This window comes from Balaenoptera ricei, chromosome 13 (assembly GCF_028023285.1).
Source record: "Balaenoptera ricei isolate mBalRic1 chromosome 13, mBalRic1.hap2, whole genome shotgun sequence".
NCBI lineage: Eukaryota > Metazoa > Chordata > Mammalia > Artiodactyla > Balaenopteridae > Balaenoptera > Balaenoptera ricei.
Window position 1 is genome coordinate 76702008 of NC_082651.1, and position 23301 is coordinate 76725308.

The 23301-nt window shown below is 39.0% G+C and overlaps 1 protein-coding gene across 5 annotated transcripts in view; it reads right to left on the reverse strand.

Moving 5' to 3' along the window:
• TTC27 (tetratricopeptide repeat domain 27) overlaps positions 1–23301 on the reverse strand; it is a 192169-nt gene that overhangs the window by 91412 nt on the left and 77456 nt on the right. For all 5 annotated transcript variants that reach the window (XM_059942919.1, XM_059942921.1, XM_059942918.1 and 2 more), the window contains one exon: positions 18272–18385. In XM_059942919.1, coding sequence (XP_059798902.1) covers positions 18272–18385 — 114 coding nt within the window. The remainder of the gene's footprint in view (positions 1–18271; positions 18386–23301) is intronic.

A 23301-nucleotide genomic window follows, 5' to 3' on the forward strand; every position in this document is an offset into this window, starting at 1 on the left:
TTGTTTGTGTGGGCTATCATCTATTAATATTTATCATATTAGAAATTTAAACTGATTAAAATTTAAATATTTATTAATCCATTCTAAAAGAAAATAATGAATCTATTACATTAACATACATAATATGTTTTATGAAAAATAACTATATTTTCCCAAAAAAAAAAAAAAAAAAAGTCTTGAAAAGATTGGCAATGTCTTGGGAATTCCCTGGCAGTCCAGTGGTTAGGACTCTGAGCTTCCACTGCTGGGGGCCCGAGTTCAATTCCTGGTCAGGGAACTAAGATCCTGCAAGCTGAGTGGCACAAAGAAAAAAGTAAAAAAAAAAAAAAAAACTGTCAATGTGTTACATTTTTGCAACTCTCTTTAATGTTTGGCTTAATAGATGACAGCTGGATTCTCATAGTGGCTTCTGTAGTCAATCTGTTGCAATATGATGTTTTGGTTGAAATTTATGAAGAAAGTTTGGCCTCATACAGATAGGTAGTTGGAAAAGGGAGAAGTATGTTAATAGCTTTTTCAGTTAATTGTGCATATTATTGTTTGATACTACATCAAAATTCAAAATGTGGTAGCTTCTTAGAGTTACCTGCAATGTGGAATTTGAAATCCTATCAATGAATGTTTCCCTTTTACATTAAATACTCTGTTACAGTAAAATCCACTGGTCTAAAAAAACCAAAAAACAAAACACCACTCACTGATGTATCTTGAACTTTGAATGGATCTTTTACCTATGCTTGATTTTTCACATCATGCATTAGTCATTTGGAAAATGTGCAGATTTACAAATGTTGACATATTTCATATAATATTAAAAATTATATGCATTAATATCACCAATAATCTCACAAGAAAACTCTCAGCCCCGTACTTGAAGTATTGGAAAGCTGTCAAATTCATAACTGCATATAAAAGATTTCCAAAAGTCTCATTATTTTTTCTTAAAAGCCCAAAATTTTATCACTGGTAAGAAATACTGTCAATTATTTTCCTAGAAATGAGCTCACTTCATTCATTTTTGAGAAAATTTCTGCCAAATACCCAAGTATGAATACCCATAGTCTGTCAGTAGTTCTTAGTAAAAACAGTGTTTCCTGGGAAAAGCAGCTCGCTTAGCTTTCCTTGAGACAACCACTGTACTTCAGCATGCAGCACAAGTGTTTCGCAAGTACTTCCCAGTTCATCACGTAGAATATTAAAAAGTGCGCTGTCAAGGGTGAAGACTTAATAATAGCAATAATACTGCTTTATCAAAGACATTCATAAACAAAACTGTCTTGGGACTTCCCTGGTGGTCCAGTGGTTAAGAATCCACCTTCCAATGTAGGGAAACATGGGTTCAATCCCTGGTTGGGGAACTGAGATCCCACATGCCACGGGGCAACTAAGCCCGCGTGGTGCAACTACTGAGCCCATGCACTCTGGAGCCCGTGCGCCACAGCTAGAGAGAAGCCTGTGTGCTGCAACGAAAGATCCTGCGTGCCACAAAGAAGATCCCACGTGTTGCAACTAACAGACCCAACACAACCAAAAAATAAATAAATAAATAAATTTTAAAAAACAAAAAACAAAACTGTCTTTTCTTTTTTTTTAAGCTACAAACTCGTGGTGGTGAAGCACAGGATGACTACCAGCACAGCACGGTGTCCTGACCTTGATTCCGGTCAAGGGGTCAACAGTTTGACCCCCCATTGCTTCTGCTGATTCAGTATCAACACAGTGACAAGATAAATAGTATCTCAATATTGTTGTGAAGACAGTTGTGACCTTGGACACTCCGAAAGGTCTGAGGAGCCTCGGGGCTCCACAATCACCCCCTGAGAACTGCTGCCTGAGAACTGGGAGATGCACAATCTCTCGTGCCTTCCCCTGATGCCGCCCACCTCCAACCTTCTCCCACAACTTCTCCAGGGGATCCTGCTTAGTATTCAAGGCAATACTTAGAAGTTCTCCTTTATTATCTTGTCTTTAAAAGTTTAGGAAATGAGAAAAGTCAGTCTGTTTATAGTCTGCAAGTATTATAAGAGTGCAAAGAATATTTATTAAAACTTAAGTGAATGCTTTAAATTCCTAGTATTATCCTTTCTAAAAAAGTTAAAGTAGTTAAGTCTAATAATAATTACACCTACTTTCCTGAGCAGTCTCAGTCAGATGCAAAGCATCTGTTCCTCAGCGAGCTCAATTCCACCTGGCCCTCGTCTGCAACCCTCAGTAACACTCACCTCTAAGGTTCCTTCTGGCACCCAGTCCCCTGTTAAATCACAACGCTGGCCTCCAGGCCTTGGTAAATGCCCTTTTAGTCTCTGTTCTGTTGTATTTGGATGTAAGACAGGAAAATATCTGGAGCTACTAAAGATTAACAACCTGCCTCTGTCAGGGGCAGTCTCTTCATAATCACCACCCTCACCAGACCCTGAATTTCTGCAGGCTGGGCTGAAGAGCTATATATATATATTTTTAAAATTTATTTATTTTACTTTTGTCTGCGTTGGGTCTTTATTGCTGTGTGCGGGCTTCCTCTAGTTGCGGCAAGCAGGGGCTACTCTTGGCTGCGGTGCGCGGGCTTCTCGTTGCAGTGGCTTCTCTTGTTGTGGAGCATGGGCTCTAAGCATGCAGGCTTCAATAGTTGTGGCTCGTGGGCTCTAGAGTGCAGGCTCAGTAGTTGTGATGCACGGGCTTACTTGCTCTACGGCATGTGGGATCTTCCCGGACCATGGCTCGAACCCATGTCCCCTGCATTGCCAGGTGGATTCTTAACCACTGCGCCACCAGGGAAGTCCCATGAAGAGCTATATTTTAACAAGCACGTTGGAAGTGGTTCTTATGTTCAGGCAAGTTTGAGAAATGTTGTATAAGGCTCTTAAGATGTACACAGGGTACTGTCCCAGGAAAAACCAATGTGTCAGTTCAATCAACACAATCTGACTCTGTCAAAGACCTTCAGTGTGCCCCAACTGGAATCTGACTGAAGTTAGCATTTAGTGCCTTTAGAAGTGTGCTTTAAGTGGGTGTACTTTATTCCATCCCACTAGTAAGTTTCTCTGCTGTTACTGAGTTTTCACTGTTCTGTAACTTTCTAGGTTTTCAAAATATTTTTTTAACTATTAACAATATTTTATATTGTTTATTGCTTCTCCCTTCTTTTACCTCACTTATTTATGAACTAATTGTTGCCTATTTTTTTACTAATCTATTACCATGAAACTCACATCCGGGTTCAGCCCATCAGCCTCCATCCAGGCAGCCCCCTTTCTTGGCCTTAGCAGAAGCCAATTTCACTCACCCAGGTGCACGTTCTTTTCCCACACTGGACTGCATCCTGATATTGTGTACACTCCATTTCCTCCTCCTTTCACCTAAATTGTAGGCCTTCAGACGCTGAGTTCTGCAACCAAACCTCCCTCACAAAAGCCTCTGTTCACTTCTTCCTGCCTATGCTGGTTCAACCCCTTTCCCCCAGATGATGCCAAGTCTTCCTCTGATATCTTCTTTCTCAGAGCTTCCTGAGAAGAATACAGCATGGTGAATCAAAGCATGGACTTCAGGGGCTTCCCTGGTGGCTCGGTGGTTAAGAATCCGCCTGCCCAATGCAGGGGACACGGGTTCAAGCCCTGGTCTGGGAAGATTCCGCATGCCGCGGAACAACTAAGCCCGTGCACCACAACTACTGAGCCTGCGCTCTAGAGCCTGCGAGCCACAACTACTGAGCCCAGGCACCACAACTACTGAAGCCCGTGTGCCTAGAGCTCGTGCTCTGCAACAAGAGAGGCCACCGCAATGAGAAGGCCGCGCACCGCAACAAAAAGTAGTCCCCGCTCACCACAACTAGAGAAAGCCCACGCACAGCAACAAAGACCCAACTCAGTCAAAAATAAATAAAATAAATTAATTAAAAAAACAAAAAAAGCATGGACTTCGAAATCCAAGACAAATCTGGTTTGAATTCAATTAGACCTTGAGAAAGTCACTTATATTTTCTGTGCTTCAGTTTCTTCATCAGTAAAAATATAAATAGTGCCTACTTCCTAGGATTATTTAGCACCTGGCATATGAGTATCCAGTAAACGGTAGTAACTGTACACAGTTCTGAATAAACAGTAGTAATTATAATGACTCCAAAAAAAAAAAAGCATAGCTACAGTCACAGGAGCAAGTTCTAGTATACTTTTCAATAACTTTCAAACGCTACATGTGGTTATTAACACAGGTGAAGTACAGAGCTAGAACAGACATGATTTCATATCTCAGATATTTGAAAAGCTCAATGGCGGGACTCAGCACACTAAACATGAAGAATTGTAACTATCCCAATGTTTTTAGATTTTCTAAATCTAAAGCATTCTATTCTAGATAGTAATGATTGCTTTTAGTGAGTTATGAAGGATTGGGCAGTTTTATTTTCCTGTACCGCCTTTAAAGTCAGGATAATAGAAGCAGTCAACATTTACTGAGGGTTTACTATGTGCCAGGAGCTATTTGAAGTGTTTCACAAATATTAAGTCAAATATTTAACCCCTCATTATCTGAATGAGGTGGGCATTACTGCTCTCTCCATTCTCCAGATAAGGGAAGTGAAGCATAAGAGGTTAGGGAGCTTAGGCTTGGCCACAGTACGTGACATCTCTTCCTCTTGGATTGTGAGGTCTATGGACAATAAAATCTGGTGTTTTTCTGACAACAGACATTCTGACACTGAAGCAGGCAGAGAAAAGCAGAGATGAGAAAAGAGAGAAAGACCTGATGATCTCTTCAAGCCTTGAATCCAGCTAACTCTGAGATCGGAATACCCCTAGACTTCCCAGTAATTATAATAGTCAACCAATTTCCTTTTTTACAGCCAGTTTGAATTGGGTTTCTGTCCCTTACAACTAAAAGTTTCCTATTGAGACCTGTCCTTGATTGTACTGAAGTAGAAGTATAAAAAGTCTCGAAAAGCTCTAAACTTCAATCTGTCCATTACAAGCACCTTATATTTAGAAAATGATATTTAAAGTATAAAAATCAAATGCAACTTCTCAAATTTTGAAGCCATACCCCCTTGTGAGGTAAGCCAAATATGGCCAAGGTCAGCTTGAATTACTAGATCACGTGTTCCCCTACACCTCCTGACATCCATAATGACAGCCATATGTTCCACTCATGCAAATAGCCGCACATCAAGGTCAATGCCAAGCCTGCCAAATATAATGCATGTGGATGTACATTCATGAAGAAGATATGTGAAAATGTAATAGAGCAGGTGCACGTTCTGAGACACTAAAACTTCGGAGAGCAGTCTGCAGTGCAGAACAAATGACCAGCTTGTAATATAGAGGGAAAGCTTTGTTTTATGGTATGTTGAGAAATACCGAGTGAACATATTTCCAGTTAATTAAGTAGCTAATTCATGAACCCCAGTCTCTTATCACTTTTTTTTAACGTCTTTATTGGAGTATAATTGCTTTACAATTCTTATCACTTCTTTTAATGACCTCAAAGGGTAGTGATTTATGCATGTAGTTCATCATTTTTTAGGAAACCCTGTTAAGAAAAAATTGACATTCCTTTACCTCTTTCCCCTTAAAAAAAATACAACCAACCAAACTGGGAATTACTACCCTCTGAGACCTCTACGTTACCCTCAGTGTGATCACAGTGACTGCTCTGTTCCTGTTAGCTTTGGCACAGGACTGAAGATTTGGACTGTAGGATATTACAAAGGCTGGTCTCTACTGCTCTCAGACTGCTAAACTGCCAGATGAAAATATAATCTTTAATTTAGCTAACTCTCAATTATTCCTGCTAATAAGTAGGTAATTAAAAATTAAACACAGAGAAGAAAAGGACCTACAAAAACAAACCCAAACAATTAAGAAAATGGTAATACAAACACACATTTCGACAATTACCTTAAACGTGAATGGATTAAATGCTCCAACCAAAAGACACAGGCTTGCTGAATGGATACAAAAATAAGACCCATATATATGCCATCTACAAGAGACCCACATCAGACCTAGGGACACATACAGACTGAAAATGAGGGGATGGAAAAAGATATTCCATGCAAATGGAAATCAAAAGAAAGCTGGAGTGGCAATACTTATATCACATAAAACAGACTTTAAAATAATGTTACAAGAGACAAGGAAGGACACTACATAATGATCAAGGGATCAATCCAAGAAGAAGATATAACAATTATAAATATATATGCACCCAACATAGGAGCACCTCAATACATAAGGCAACTGCAAACAGCTATAAAAGAGGAAATCGACAGTGACACAATAATAGTGGGGGAATTTAACACCTCACTTACACCAATGGACAGATCATACAAACAGAAAATTAATAAGGAAACACAAGCTTTAAATGACACAATAGACAAGATAGATTTAATTGATATTTATAGGACATTCCATCCAAAAACAGCAGATTACACTTTCCTCTCAAGTGGGCACGGAACATTCTCCAGGATAGATCACATCTTCGGTCACAAATCAAGCCTCAGTAAGTGGAAGAAAACTGAAATCATATCAAGCATCTTTTCTGACCACAACGCTATGAGATTAGAAATCAATTACAGGGAAAAAACGTAAAAAATACAAACACATGCAGGCTAAACAATACATTACTGAATAACCAAGCGATCACTAAAGAAATCAAAGAGGAAATCAAAAAATACGTAGAGACAAATGACAATGAAAACATGATGATCCAAAACCTATGGGATGCAGCAAAAGCAGTTCTAAGAGGGAAATTTACAGCTATACAAACCTGCCTCAAGAAACAACAAAAATCTCAAATAAACAATCTAATGTTACACCTAAAGGAACTAGAGAAAGAAGAACAAACAAAACGCAAAGTTAGCAGAAGAAAAGAAATTAGAAAGATCAGAGCAGAAATAAATGAAATAGAAACAAAGAAAACAATAGCAAATATCAACAAAACTAAAAGCTGCTTCTTTGAGAAGATAAACAAAATGGATAAACCATCAGCCAGAATCATCAAGAAAAAGAGGGAGAGGACTCAAATCAATAAAATTAGAAATGAAAAAGGAGAAGTTACAACAGACATTGCAGAAATACAAAGAATCCTAAGAAACTACTACAAGCAACACTATGGCAATAAAATGGATAACCTGGAAGAAATGGACAAATTCTTAGAAAGGTATAACCTCCCAAGACTGAACCAGGAAGAAATAGAAAATATGAACAGACCAATCACAACTAATGAAATTGAAACTGTGATTAAAAATCTTCCAAAAAACAAAAGTCCAGGACCAGATGGCTTCACAGATGAATTCTATGGAACATTTACAGAAGACCTAACACCCATCCTTCTCAAACTCTTCCAAAAAATTGCAGAGGAAGGAACATTCCCAAACTCATTCTATGAGGCCACCATCACCCTGATACCAAAACCAGACAAAGATAACTACAAAAAAAATTACAGACTAATATCACTGATGAATATGAATGCAAAAATCCTCAACAAAATACTAGCAAACAGAATCCAACAACACATTAAGAGGATCATACACCACGATCCAGTGGGATTTTCCCAGGGATGCAAGAATTCTTCAATAATGCAAATCAATCAATGTGATACACCATATTAACAAACTGAAGAATAAAAACCATATGATCATCTCAATAGATACAGAAAAAGCTTTTGACAAAATTCAACACCTGTTTATGATAAAACCTTCCAGCAAATAGGCCTAGAGGGAACCTACCACAACATAATAAAGGCCATATAGTACAAACCCACAGCAAACATCATTCACAATGGTGAAAAACTGAAAGCATTTCCTCTAAGATCAGGAACAAGACAAGGATGTCCACTCTCACCACTATTATTCAAGATAGTATTGGAAGTCCTAACCACGGCAATCAGAGAAGAAAAGGAAATAAAAGGAATACAAATTGGAAAAGAAGAAGTAAAACTGTCACTGTTTGCAGATGACATGATACTATACATAGAGAATCCTAAAGATGCCACCAGAAGACTACTAGAGCTAATCAATGAATTTGGTAAAGTTGCAGGATACAAAATTAATGCACAGAAATCTCTTCCATTCTTATACACTAATGATGAAAAATCTGAAACAGAAATTAAGGAAACACTCCCATTTACCACTGCAACAAAAAGAATAAAATACCTAGGAATAAACCTACCTAGGGAGACAAAAGACCTGTATGCAGAAAACTATAAGACACTGATGAAAGAAATTAAAGATGATACCAACAGATGGAGAGCTATACCATGTTCTTGGATTGGAAGAATCAATTGTGACAATGACTATACTACCCAAAGCAATCTACAGATTCAATGCACTCCCTATCAAATTACCAATGGCATTTTTTACAGAACTAGAACAAAAAATCTTAAAATTTGTATGGAGACACAAAAGACCCCAAATAGCCAAAGCAGTCTTGAGGGAAAAAAACGGAGCTGGAGGAATCAGACTCCCTGACTTTAGACTATACTACAAAGCTAGAGTAATCAAGACAATATGGAACTGGCACAAAAACAGAAACATAGATCAATGGAACAAGATAGAAAGCTCAGAGATAAACCCACGCACCTATGGTCAACTAATCTATGACAAAAGAGGCAAGAATATACAATGGAGAAAAGACAGTCTCTTCAATAAGTGGTGCTGGGAAAACTGGACAGCTACATGTAAAAGAATGAAATTAGAACACTCCCTAACACCATACACAAAAATAAACTCAAAATGGATTCGAGACCTAAATGTAAGACCGGACACTATAAAACTCTTAGAGGAAAACATAGGAAGAACACTCTTTGACATAAATCACAGCAAGATCTTTTTTGATCCACCTCCTAGAGTAATGGAAATAAAAACAAAATAAACAAATGAGACCTAATGCAACTTCAAAGCTTTTGCACAGCAAAGGAAACCATAAACAAGATGAAAAGACAACCCTCACAATGGGAGAAAATATTTGCAAAACAAATCAACGGACAAAGGATTAATCTCCAAAATATATAAACAGCTCATGCAGCTCAATATTAAAGAAACAAACAACCCAATCCAAAAATGGGCAGAAGACCTAAATAGACATTTCTCTAAAGAAGACATACAGATGGCCAAGAAGCACATGAAAAGCTGCTCAACATCACTAATTATTAGAGAAATGCACATCAAAACTACAATGAGGTATCACCTCACACCAGTCAAAATGGGCATCATCAGAAAATCTACAAGCAACAAATGCTGGAGAGGGTGTGGAGAAAAGGGAACCCTCTTGTACTGTTGGTGGGAATGTAAACTGATATAGCCACTATGGAGAACAGTATGGAGGTTCTTTAAAAAACTAAAAATAGAATTACTGTATGACCCAGCAATCCCACTACTGGGCATATACCCAGAGAAAACCATAATTCAAAAAGACACATGCACCCCAATGTTCACTGCAGCACTATTTACAATAGCCAGGTCATGGAAGCAATCTAAATGCCCATCGACAGACGAATGGATAAAGAAGATGTGGTACATATATACAATGGAATATTACTCCGCCATAAAACGAACGAAATTGGGTCAATTGAAGAGATGTGGATGGATCTAGAGACTGTCATACAGAGTGAAATAAGTCAGAAAGAGAAAAACAAATATCATATATTAACACATATATGTGGAACCTAGAAAATGGAACAGATGGACTGGTTTGCAGGACAGAAATAGAGACACAGATATAGAGAACAAACATATGGACACCAAGCGGGGGAAAGCCGTGGGGGGGTGTGGGTGGTGGTGGGATGAACTGGGAGATTTGGATTGACATGTATATACTGATATGTATAAAATGGATGACTAATAAGAACCTGCTATATAAAAAAATAAATAAAATTAAATTCAAAAAAAAAAAAGAGTGACCCAGGAAGGACTAAAAAAAAAAAAAAACAAACAAAATTGATTTTTTTTTTTTTGGATCAGACATGGCATGGGGGAGAAGCCAAATGATGGGGTGGGGGAGAAGCTGAATGATGATAGATAGGTAAGTACTTTATACACCATTGGTAAAAAGCAGGGTATAAATAAACACAACACTCAGTATTCAGCAAACATCCAATAAGTGCCTATACAAAAGTGAGTAAAACACAGAACCTGACCCCTCAAAAAAGCTCACATTCTAGCTGTGAAAATGGAAAGGTTTTCAAATAAAATATAATTTAGTAAATGCTAAAATACAGTATTAAGAATAGATGCTCTTTATGAAGGTTCCTTAAAATCTAAAAACAGAACTACCATACGACCCAGCAATCCCACTACTGGGCATACACTGTGAGAAAACCATAATTCAAAAAGAGTCATGTACCACAATGTTCACTGCAGCTCTATTTACAATAGCCAGGACATGGAAGCAACCTAAGTGTCCACTGACAGATGAATGGATAAAGAAGATGTGGCACATATTTACAATGGGATAATACTCAGCCATAAAAAGAAACGAAATTGAGTTATTTGTAGTGAGGTGGATGGACCTACAGTCTGTCATACAGAGTGAAGTAAGTCAGAAAGAGAAAAACAAATACCATAGGCTAACACATATATATGGAATCTAAAGAAAAAAAAATGGTTATGAAGAACCTAGGTGCAGGACAGGAATAAAGACACAGATGTAGAGAATGGACTTGAGGACACGGGGAGGGGGAAGGGTGAGCTGGGACGAAGTGAGACAGTGGCATGGACTTATATATACTATCGAATGTAACATAGATAGCTAGTGGGAAGCAGTCACATAGCACAGGGAGATCAGCTCAGTGCTTTTTGACCACGTAGAGGGGTGGGATAGGGAGAGTGGGAGGGAGACGCAAGAGGGAGGAGATATGGGGATATATGTATATGCATAGCTGATTCACTTTGTTACAAAGCAGAAACTAACACACCACTGTAAAGCAATTATACTCCAATAAAGATGTTAAAAAAGAAAAAATAATAGATGTTCTAAAAATACTCATTTAAAAATTGTGAAATCTCAATTAGCTTCCACAGATAAGAAAATCAAATGGCAGTATGAACAGTCTCCAGTAACAGAAAACTGCTACAATCTCAAATTCCCAATTCAATGCAATGTCCTCCCAGAAATTCAAGGGTGAAGGAAAAAACTCTTGCCACGCAAACATCTTCAGAGGCACAACTACCTGGATAGGGACAGACCTTCACAATTTAAATTAACAGGTTTAAAACATAACTGGGTAATTAAAATTCATCAGCAAAATTACTTAATAATGAACATAAAGTAACCTAACATTAACCCTCAATGACTGAACTGAGTTTATCTAACACTTATATGAACGTTATTAGACAATGATGACATTTGGTTTGCACAAGTTTTTTTGGATTGGACATAAGTAAGATGGTTCCTTTGAATGTATGTGGTTTCAATTAATTTCCTTCATATTTGGATATGTACAATACATTGTTTTCATCATACTAAAGGAAAGAAGAAAAAGATGTGATCTTATGATAAAGAAAATATTGATTATTTGGACTTGGATCAGACATGGCATGGTGGGGTGGGGCAGAAGCAGAATGATGATAGATAGACAGGTAGTTTGTACCCCACTGGTAAAAAGCAGGGTATAAATAAATACTGGAGAATATAATATTTTAATTCAAGCTGCTTCTGAATTCTAAAATAACCAGTGTTTCCATAAACATTATTTTGTTCATCATTACCACCATCATCATACTCCTGAAGATACAATAATTAAAGAACTCTAGCATAGAAAAATTTCCATTAGATAGGGTGCTTTTAATGCACTGCCCTCAACTTGGAGTTCCTTCTTCCTCTGTGGATCTTATAATATTGATTTATTTACCTTTAGGTGTGACACAACAGTCCCTTTCTAAGTTTGGCATGTCTCACTTAGACATCCCTTCCAAATCTGCCACCTTTAGGACCAGCCATTGCAACCTTTTTTTTTTTTTTTTAACATCTTTATTGGAGTATAATTGCTTCACAATGGTGCATTAGTTTCTGCTCTATAACAAAGTGAATCAGTTATACATATACATATATCCCCATATCTCCTCCCTCTTGCGTCTCCCTCCCAACCTCCCTATCCCACCCCTCTAGGTGGTCACAAAGCACCGAGCTGATCTCCCTGTGCTACGCGGCTGCTTCCCACTAGCTATCTATCTTACATTTGGTAGGGTATATAAGTCCATACCACTCTCTCACTGTGTCCCAGTTCACCCTTCCCCCTCCCCGTGTCCTCAAGTCCATTCTCTGCATCTGCGTCTTTATTCCTGTCCTGCCCCTAGGTTCTTCATAACCGTTTTTTTTTTTCGTTTAGATTCCATATATATGTGTTAGCATACAGTATTTTTTTCTTTCTGACTTACTTCACTCTGTCTGACAGACTGTAGGTCCATCCACCTCACTACAAATAATTCAATTTCGTTTCTTTTTATGGCTGAGTAATATTCCATTGTATATATGTGCCACATCTTCTTTATCCATTCATCTGTCAATGGACACTTAGGTTGCTTCCATGTCCTGGCTATTGTAAACAGAGCTGCAGTGAACACTGTGGTACATGACTCTTTTTGAATTATGGTTTTCTCAGGGTATATGACCAGCAGTGGGATTGCTGAGTTGTATGGTAGTTCCATTTTTAGTTTTTTAAGGAACCTCCACACTGTTCTCCATATTAGCTGTATTAATTTACATTCCCACCAACAGTGCAAGAGGGTTCCCTTTTCTCCACACCATCTCCAGCATTTACTGTTTGTAGATTTTTTGATGATGGCCATTCTGACCAGTGTGAGATGATATCTCATTGTAGTTTTGATTTGCATTTCTCTAATGATTAATGAAGTTGAGCATTCTTTCATGTGTTTGTTGGCAATCTGTTTATCTTCTTTGGAGAAATGTCTACTTAGGTCTTCTGCCCATTTTTCAATTGGGTAGTTTGTTTTTTTGATATTGACCTGCATTAGCTGCTTGTAAATTTTGGAGATCGATCCTTTGTCAGTTGCTTCATTTGCAAATATTTTCTCCCATTCTGAGGGTTGTCTTTTCGTCCTGTTTATGGTTTCCTTTGCTGTGCAAATGCTTTTAAGTTTCATTAGATTCCATTTGTTTATTTTGTTTTTACTTCCATTTCTCTAGGAGCTGGGTCAAAAAGGATCTTGCTGTGATTTATATCATAGATTGTTCTGCCTAGGTTTTCCTCTAAGAGTTTGATAGTGTCTGGCTTTACATTTAGGTCTTTAATCCATTTTGAGTTTATTTATTTATTTTTTATTAAAATTTTTTCTGACGTGTGAAATATCATTGATCTTTTTTTTTTTTTTTAATTTATGGTTGTGTTGGGTCTTCGTTTCTGTGTGAGGGCTTTCTCTCTAGTTGTGGCAAACGGGGGCCACTCTTCATCACGGTGTGCGGGCCTCTATCGCGGCCTCTCTTGTTGTGGAGCGCAGGCTCCAGACGCACAGGCTCAGTAATTGTGGCTCATGGGCCCAGTTGCTCCACGGCATGTGGGATCTTCCCAGACCAGGGCTCGAACCTGTGTCCCCTGCATTGGCAGGCAGATTCTCAACCACTGCGCCACCAGGGAAGCCCTTGAGTTTATTTTTGTGTATGGTGTTAAGGAGTGTTCTAATTTCATTCTTTTACATGTAGCTGTCCAGTATTCCCAGCACCACTTATTGAAGAGGCTGTCTTTTCTCCATTGTATATTCTTGCCTCCTTTATCAAAAATAAGGTGACCATATGTGCATGGGTTCATCTCTGGGCTTTCTATCCTGTTCCATTGATGTATACTTCTGTTTTTGTGCCAGTACCATACTGTCTTGATTACTGTAGCTTTGTAGCATAGTCTGAAGTCAGGGAGCCTGATTCCTCCAGCTCCATTTTTCTTTCTCAAGATTGTTTTGGCGATTCAGGGTCTTTTGTGTTTCCATATAAATTGTGAAATTTTTTGTTCTAGTTCTGTGAAAAAAAGCCATTGGTATTTTTTTTTAATTTTTATTTATTTATTTATTTATTTATTTATTTATTTATTTATGGCTGTGTTGGGTCTTCGTTTCTGTGCGAGGGCTTTCTCTAGTTGTGGCAAGCGGGGGCCACTCTTCATTGCGGTGCGCGGGCCTCTCACTATCGCGGCCTCTCTTGTTGCGGAGCACAGGCTCCAGATGCGCAAGCTCAGTAATTGTGGCTCACGGGCCCAGCTGCTCCGCGGCATGTGGGATCTTCCCAGACCAGGGCTCGAACCCGTGTCCCCTGCATTGGCAGGCAGATTCTCAACCACTGCGCCACCAGGGAAGCCCCATTGGTATTTTCTGATAGGGACTGCACTGAATCTGTAGATTGCTTTGGATAGTATACTCATTTTCACAATGTTGATTCTTCCAATCCAAGAACATGGTATATCTCTCCATCTACTTGTATCATCTTTAATTTCTTTCATCAGTGTCTTATAGTTTTCTGCATACAGGTCTTTTGTCTCCTTAGGCAGGTTTATTCCTAGGTATTTTATTCTTTTTGTTGCAATGGTAAATGGGAGTGTTTCCTTAATTTCTCTTTCAGATTTTTCATCATTAGTGTATAGGAATGCAAGATATTTCTGTGCATTAATTTTGTATCCTGCTACTCTACCAAATTCATTGATTAGCTCTAGTATTTTTCTGGTAGCATGTTTAGGATTCTCCATGTATAGTATCATGTTATCTGCAAACAGTGACAGTTTTACTTCTTCTTTTCCAATTTGGATTCCTTTTATTTCTTTTTCTTCTGATTGCTGTGGCTAAAACTTCCAAAACTATGTTGAATAATAATGGTGAGAGTGGGCAACCTTGTCTTGTTCTTGATCTTAGAGGAAATGGTTTCAGTTTTTCACCATTGAGAACAATGTTTGCTGTGAGTTGGTCATATATGGCCTTTATTATGTTGAAATAAGTTCCCTCTCCGCCTACTTCCTGGACTTGATTGACTATTTCCTTTCCCATATTAGGGAAGTTTTCAACTATAATCTTTTCAAATATTTTCTCAGTCCCTTTCTTTTTCTCTTCTTCTTCTGAGACCCCTATAATTCGAATGTTGGTGCGTTTAATGTTGTCCCAGAGGTCTCTGAGGCTGTCCTCAATTCTTTTCATTCTTTTTTCTTTATTCTGCTCTGCGGTAGTTATTTCCACTATTTTATCTTGCAGGTCACTTATTCATTCTTCTGCCTCAGTCATTCTGCTATTGATTCCTTCTAGAGAATTTTTAATTTCATTGATTTTGTTGTTCATCACTGTTTGTTTGCGCTTTAGTTCTTCTAGGTCCTTCTTAAATGTTTCTTGTATTTTCTTCATTCTATTTCCAAGATTTTGAATCATCTTTACTATCATTACTCTGAATTCTTTTTCAGGTAGACTGCCTATTTCCTCTTCATTTGTTTGGTCTGGTGGGTTTTTACCTTGCTCCTTCATCTTCTGTGTGTTTCTCTGTCTTCTCATTTTGCTTAACTTAGTGTGTTTGGGATCTCCTTTTTGCAGGCTGCAAGTTTGTAGTTCCTGTTGTTTTTCGTGTCTGCCGCCAGTGGCTAAGGTTGGTTCAGTGGGTTGTGTAGGCTTCCTGGTGGAGGGGAATGGTGCCTGTGTTCTGGTGGATGAGGCTGGATCTTGTCTTTCTGGTGGGCAGGTCCATGTCTGGTGGTGTGTTTTGGGGTGTCAGTGACCTTATTATGATTTTAGGCAGCCTCTCTGCTAAGGGGTGGGGCTGTGTTCCTGTCTTGCTAGTTGTTTGGCATAGGGTGTCCATCACTGTAGGTTGCTGGTCGTTGAGTTGAGCTGGGTCTTAGCATTGAGATGGAGATCTCTGGGAGAGCTTTCGCCGTTTGATATTACGTGGAGCCGGGAGGTCTCTGGTGGACCAATGTCCTGAACTCAGCTCTCCCACCTCAGAGGCACAGGCCTGACACCCGGCTGGAGCACCATGACCCTGTCAGCCACACAGCTGCTAGTGTTGGAGGGTCTCCTGCAGAGGCGGGGGGTGGCTGTGGTTTACTGCAGGGACAAGGACACTGACAGCAGAAGTACTGGGAAGTACTCCTTGGAGTGAGCCCTCCCGGAGTCCGCCATTAGCCCCACCAAAAAGCCGGTCTGCATCCTTCAATGTAACTGCCTGTTACTGTGTAAGTTAAAGTCCAGACTCTGTCATTAACTAGCCAGGCAAACTGGGGCAAGTCACCTGACCTCATCATACCTGTATTTCTTCAACTTATCATGTGACAAGATTAAGCTTTTCCCTAAGAGTTCCTTCTAGCTTTTTTTTTTTTTCTGCTTTAACACTTTATCATTTTACCACTTTGTACAGCTGAGGAAGGGAATACATTTCCACAGAAACTAAAACAGAATTTTTTTAAAACATTGTTTTATATATACATGTATTTTTAAAATCATTTTCCTCTTATTCTTCAGGGATGCAATAACTTCAACAATTAGTAATATCAAACTCTGAATCAGAGGAATTGGCAAAAGTTCAGATTATGAAGTAAATGGCTCAACAAGTGACAGAAAATTAGACAAATTTTGTCTAATTCATCTTGTTCCATGATCTGACTAATTTCCAAATTTTCTGGGTTGGGGAGTGAAAAGATTTTCTCTGATTTTCCCCGTAGAGGAAGGAATAACAACTCCCTCATGCTGTTGTATAGGTAGAAAGGTATACCACTCTCTTCATCACATACCATTTGCATGGCAAGATGAAGAGACCCCAGATATAGTAAGGCCAAGACAGGGGCAAAGGGCCAAAGCATGGTGATTTGGCTCTTTCTTCAAATCCATTTTCCCCAAGCAAAGCACATCCTGTTTATTTGATATCTAAAAGCATCATCTGCACAATTCAGAGAATCATGCAGGTTTCAAACTGGAAAGCTAGGAAAGATACAGAACCTAAGGAATAACTTTGTATTATATTTCCAGCAGCATCAATAGAGTGCTCTAAGCTTAGTGAGGTATCCATCAGAAATACTTTTAAACACAGAAATAAAATATTCTTCATTAGTTTAAAAAAAAAAACCACTTTGGAATAGAGACTATTTATTCCAGTTCATCAGTGAATATTTTTGCATTAGGATGAATTTTGTTTCCTCATACAATCTATGCCTGTGATACTGCATACCTTTTTCACTACCTGTTGTATTATCTCTTTACCACTCACCACAAATCTATGCTATAAGTACAGTTATTATTACCCTCTTATATAGGTAATGAAAATGAAACTTAGGGATGTGATGCTGTGATATAATAAGAAATATGTAAGCTCCGGTTCCCAGCACAGAGCTTCTAAAACTCTTGTAACTTCCTGAGTGGTAGGGTTAGAAGAGTGTCTTTTGTTATCCATAGTAAGTCCCTTTCACCATACCTGAGCTTATGGCAATGAGGTGACTCTGGGAGGATGGGGGCCGGTTGTCAGAGGAACCAACCATGTGACTGGGGGGTTGAAACTTCCAGCCCCCCCCCCCAAGGTCCGGGGAGGGAAAAAGGGCTGGGGATTGAGGTAATCACCAATGGCCACTGATTTAATCAATCATGCCCACATAATAGATACTCCATAAAAACCCCCAAAACAAAGAGGTTCAGAGAGCACCCATATTGGAAAATGCACCGACGTTCTGGGAGGGGGAGTGCCCCCCAAACTCCACAAAGACAGAAGCTCCTTTGCTCAGGATCCTTGCCCTATATACCTCTTCATCTGGCCGTTCATTTGGATCCTTTATAACATCCTTTATAATAAACCAGTAATAGTAATTAAGTGTTTCCCTGAGTTCTGTGAGCCAGTTCTAGCAAATTATCAAACCTGAGGTAAGGAGGAGGTCGTGAGAACCCCTGATTTATAGCCAGTCAGTCAGAAGTAGAAGACTTGAGATTGGAATCTGAAGTGGGAGGCAGTCTTTTGGAACTTAGCCCTTAACCTATGGGGTCTGCACTAATTCCAGGTAGGGTCAGAATTGAATTAAATTGTAGGACACCCAGTTGATGTCCACAAGGAAATGAAGAAATGCTTGGTGTGAAAGACCCACACACTTGGCGTCAGAAACGTTGAGTAGCAGAACAGCTCTCCTTTAGAAAGGTTAAATACTACGGTCACAGAGCTAAGTGACAGAGTTGGGCTTTGGAGTCAAGCAAACTCTAAAACAACACTCTTCAATAATAAAACGTGTTAGAGAAAAATGACTTTATACTCACAACAAACATGTACGGTTATTGATAACAATAAAGAGCTGGAAGAATAACAAAAATTGCCACATTAATTCTTACCTGTGTCTGCCTCATTGCCCGTTCCACTCGGCGTATGCTTCCTCTCTCAAGTTTTGTCCGGAGGATCAAAGCTGATGTCTGAATGGCCCAGAACTTGGGTTGTGAAAGCAAACACTGATGGGAAGAAAGAAAGAAAGAAAAAAAAAAAAAAAGACCACAGAAGGAATGGATAAGCTGGATAAGTCCACTCTGAATATAACAAAATGAATATATCAGGTAGAGCTGAGTGCAGATTTGAAAATCATCTCAGTGAAAAATAATAAAAGACAACATGCGCTTTCAAATATTTTTTATGAAGAATGTGTTCATCTGAGCAGAGTCATTACTTAACCTAGTTGACCTGTTCTACTGAATAAATTCCTTAAGTAATGAATCAGAATATTTCCAGATAATCAAAAAGGTAAGCAGAATATATCATACCATAAATTAATAAATCTTTTTATCTCACGAGTTATTAAAAAATGTGAGAAAATAAACTACATAAAATAAATGCCATCTTTCTCAAATTTGAAATAAATTTTTAAAAATCATCCAAACTCACAAACGAAAACACATAATTGGAAATCTGGTAACTTTCACTTAAATATCCTAATCCACTGATGCAAATGCAAATCAAACTTTAAGAAAACCACTCTAAAATTTTTGAGAATGCTTTCTAGTCTTGGTTAGGGTAGGGAGTCTCTAATTTTAGTTAAAATGCTATCCTAGAGAGGGTATCTTAAGAAAGACTGGCTCATAAGAAAACTTTGAATATGCACATACTGAATCCTAGCCCCAGAGAAAGCTGTGACCAACCATCAGTTCACAGAGTGCAGTAGAAACCACTGAATATGACCACAAATGTAGTGGGGAAAAAGTGGAAGTTTTGGGTGCGTGAAAACAGGGGCAAAATGTATTATGAGACAATAGGGACTGATTGGTATAATGAACACAACTTAAGCTCTTTGCTGATGACATGGAAACCAATGCTGTCCCTGAGTGATCATTCACAACAATAACTTTCAGTGAAGATTGCTTTGAAGAAAGGCAAAAGGCTTATTCGTCTGAAAGCTGACTACATCCTTGATTATTTGCTTATTTCTAAAAGTCAGGTATAAAACACATCCTAGTTAATTAGCATCCAATTAATCATTCATAACCTAGCTGTGCACTAGAAGGAGAAGCTTTTGGTATTTTAAAAGTAAATCAGGGCTTCCATGGTGGCGCAGTGGTTGAGAATCTGCCTGCCAATGCAGGGGACACGGGTTCGATCCCTGGTCTGGGAAGATTCCACATGCCGCGGAGCAACTGGGCCCGTGAGCCACAATTACTGAGCCTGTGCGTCTGGAGCCTGTGCGCCGCGATAGTGAGAGGCCCGCGCACTGCGATGAAGAGTGGCCCCCACTTGCCACAACTAGAGAGAAAGCCCTCGCAAAGAAACGAAGACCCAACACAGCCATAAATAAATAAATAAATAAAAGTAAATCAGATCCCTGAGAGCAGGATCTGGGCATCGGTGTTTTTTAAAACACTCCCCAGGTAATTCTAAGGCATAGCCAAATTTAAGAACTAGTAGGCTAAGCTAATACAAGTATTTGTTTTTGGTCAAATTCCCTTGTAACTCCAAATTCTCATTAAAAGTTAGCAAGAAATCCTTCAATGTAGTATATATAAACTATATCACCGTCCCTGCAACGCCTTACTGTACCATGCCCAGCTCACTTCCATCATTTCTAATACCTGCCTGGCCCCTACAGGTATGTGAATTTTCAACTCCAAATCTTTGCCAACTTTCTTACAATAAAAAGGAGAATGAAGCACCAACAGGTTAGATCACTTGCTCAATGTCACACCTTCATTAGGAGCAAAAGCTGATTCTAATACTTGGTCTCGATTCCCAAAACAACGTCTTTTTTTTTTTTGGAAATTGCACTGGGATGCATGAGCTTCAACCATTTTCATTTTGTAACTGAAATATAGTTGACATACAATATTATATCAGTTTCAAGAGTACTACAGGGCTTCCCTGGTGGCGCAGTGGTTAAGAATCCGCCTGCCAATGCAGGGGGCACGGGTTCGAGCCCCGGTCCAGGAAAATCCCACATGCCTCAGAGCAACTAAGCCCATGCGCCACAACTACTGAGTCTGCGCTCTAGAGCCCGCAAGCCACAACTACTGAGCCCGCGCGCCTAGAGTCCATGCTCCGCAACAAGAGAAGCCACTGCAATGAGAAGCTCACGCACTGCAAGGAAGAGTAGCCCCTGCTCCCCGCATCTAGAGAAAGCCCATACACAGCAACAAAGACCCAACGCAGCCAAAAATTTAAAAATTATTAAAAAAAAAGAGTACTACATAATGATTTGATATTTGCATACATTATAAAGTGATCACCACAATAAGTCCAGTAACCATCTTTTCCCATACAAAATTATTACAATATTATTGACCATACTCCTCACGTTGTATATTATCAATATATCCCCATGACTTATTTTATTCTATAACTGGATGTTTGTAAGTCTTAATCTCCTTTACCTATTTCGCCCACCCCACTTCACTTTCTGGCAACCACCCGTTTCTTTGAATCTGTGAGTCTGTTTTCATCTTGTTTTGTTTATTTGCTTGTTTTGTTTTTTAGATTCACCATATAAGTAAGATCATGCAATCTTTCTCTGTCTGACTTATTTCACTTAGCATAATACCCTCTAGATCCATCCATGTTGTCGCAAATGGCAAGATTTCACTTTTTTACGGCCGCAGAACATATTTACATTGTTTTCTTAACACTTTCTCCAAGGAAGTGGATGACAGTACCCAGGAAACACTGGTAGAGTATTGTAAGACGAGGACTCAGTAAAGAACTTTAGGAAACTGCTCTATTAAAGGGGAGTGGAAGAAGAGGAGTAAACAAAGAATACGCAAATAAGGGAGAAGGAGAATCAGAAGAATAAATTCTTACTGAAATGTGTTCATTCATTAATTCACTTGAGCGCCTACTCTGTACAAGGCAGTGTGCACGAGGCCCCAGGGACAAAGTAGCAAGCAAGACAGACAAGGTCCCTGCCCTCAGAGAACTTACATTCTAATGCAATGACTATTAAGTAACCTAATTCTTCTATAAGTTTGCAAATTAAAATATTTTTATCTCTTTGGAATACAGTTATATGGCACTATAAATATATACATGATGAAACAGAAGACATGAAATAAGTAAATCTGCACACTGATTCTACTACCTACACTGGGTCGCCTGTTTTCTCTTCATTTTATTAAAGGGACCGTCTCAGTAACCTCATGACAGGATGGAAGAGCACTGAGGAAATGGCTCTGTAGAACAGTGGGGATAATCTCCAAGTCAGCCAGAGCTTGATCAGAATCCCAGCTCCACCAAGTGAGGTGATTAGCTGGGTGACCTTGGGAAGCCACCTGACCTCTTAGGATCTCATTTTCCTCCTAACATAAGAGTAGTAACTCCCATCTCTCACAAACTTGTGAGGATTAAATAAGCATGAATAGGTAACACTTAACAAGCCTCTGAGAGTACCTGCTAAAAAGCACATGTGGTCCCCTCTGGGATTTCTCCTCCTATAATGCTTTCTCTCACCCTCAGCAGGAATGCACCATCCAGAGTGGGCACAGGTGATGGCCCTAACCATCAGCTACCCCCAAAATATGGCACCTGGGCATACAGAGCATTTTAAGCTGAAGGAGTCTGAGAAAACAGCCGAAGCAGGAAGATCACTCTGACCTTCCCACTGCCCTTTTCTCCTGAAACAGGTCATAAAACTCTCATGTGAGAGGTGCCTTCCCTATACCCAGAGGAAAGGTGCATCCTTATCTCTGAAGACAAAGGGACCCTGAGAAGAATCCCAACAAGCAGGCCTTACTAAGTTTCTCCCAGTTTACTACCCTTACCTTTGAACTATCATACTCCTCCAGGACTGCCCACACTTCATCAAACCTAGCACAAAAATACTCAGGTTGAACTGTTTCATCAGGTCTTCATTTCCTTATGAAGACTTCTGTGTCACACAAAATCTCTATTAAGTAAATGTGTGCACTTTTTTCCTGTTAATCTGTCTTTGTCAGTTTAATTTTCGGACCCAGTCTGGAACCCTAAGAGCGTGGAGGAAAACTCTGTCCTCCCCCACAGTCCCCAGCCACACGGTCACTTTACACCAATAACATCATGGCACATGGGCCAGCACAGGCCGTGGGCTTGTCAGTTAAAGCCTAGCTTTAAAAGGTTTGCATACCAAAGTGGGGAGATATTTTCCTCGGAAAACTACCAACTCAGACTGTTTTCTATGCTGGCATGAGAACAAGAGTTTGAGACTTTTATGTGAAGCTCAAGCAAAACATTCTCACTAAACGCTGAAAGTAAAATGCAATCTGAAAAACAGACATTTGAAAAGCTTTAAAGAAGGAACTGACTGGATAATGATATCACTGAAGAATGCATTTATCTTATATTTGTTTGGCTGGGAGATATACAGACTTGGGAAAGTCTTTCTAAAAGGAGGTAACTGCAGATAGGCTGTGTTTAATATATCTTACACAACACTGCTGCCCACAAGGTAAAAATCAGTCAGAATATGAGACATTAGGTAAAGAAAAAGAAAATTAAACAGGACATATATGCTTTAATGCTCTATATAGTTGAAGAATGTTCATTTTATTGCTAAATAATATTTCACTGCAATATACAATTTATTTAACCATTATCCTGCTAATGGGCATTTAGGTAGTTTCCAATCTGGAGCTATTACAAATGTGCTATGAACATTCTAGATGTGTTATCAGAATGTGCCATCATTTTAGGTGAACATGTACAAGTATTTCTGTTGGACATATACTTAGGAGTGAAATTGCTAGGTCAGAGTATTTAGCTTTCATGAATACACCCAATCTTCTAAAAGGTTTTCCACTTTACACTCTTATTAGAAACATTAGAGAGTCCTTGTTACTTTACAACCTTGCAACACTCAATATTGTCTATTTTTTACATTTTAGCCATTCTGGTGGGTATTTAGTAGTATTCCGTTATGGTT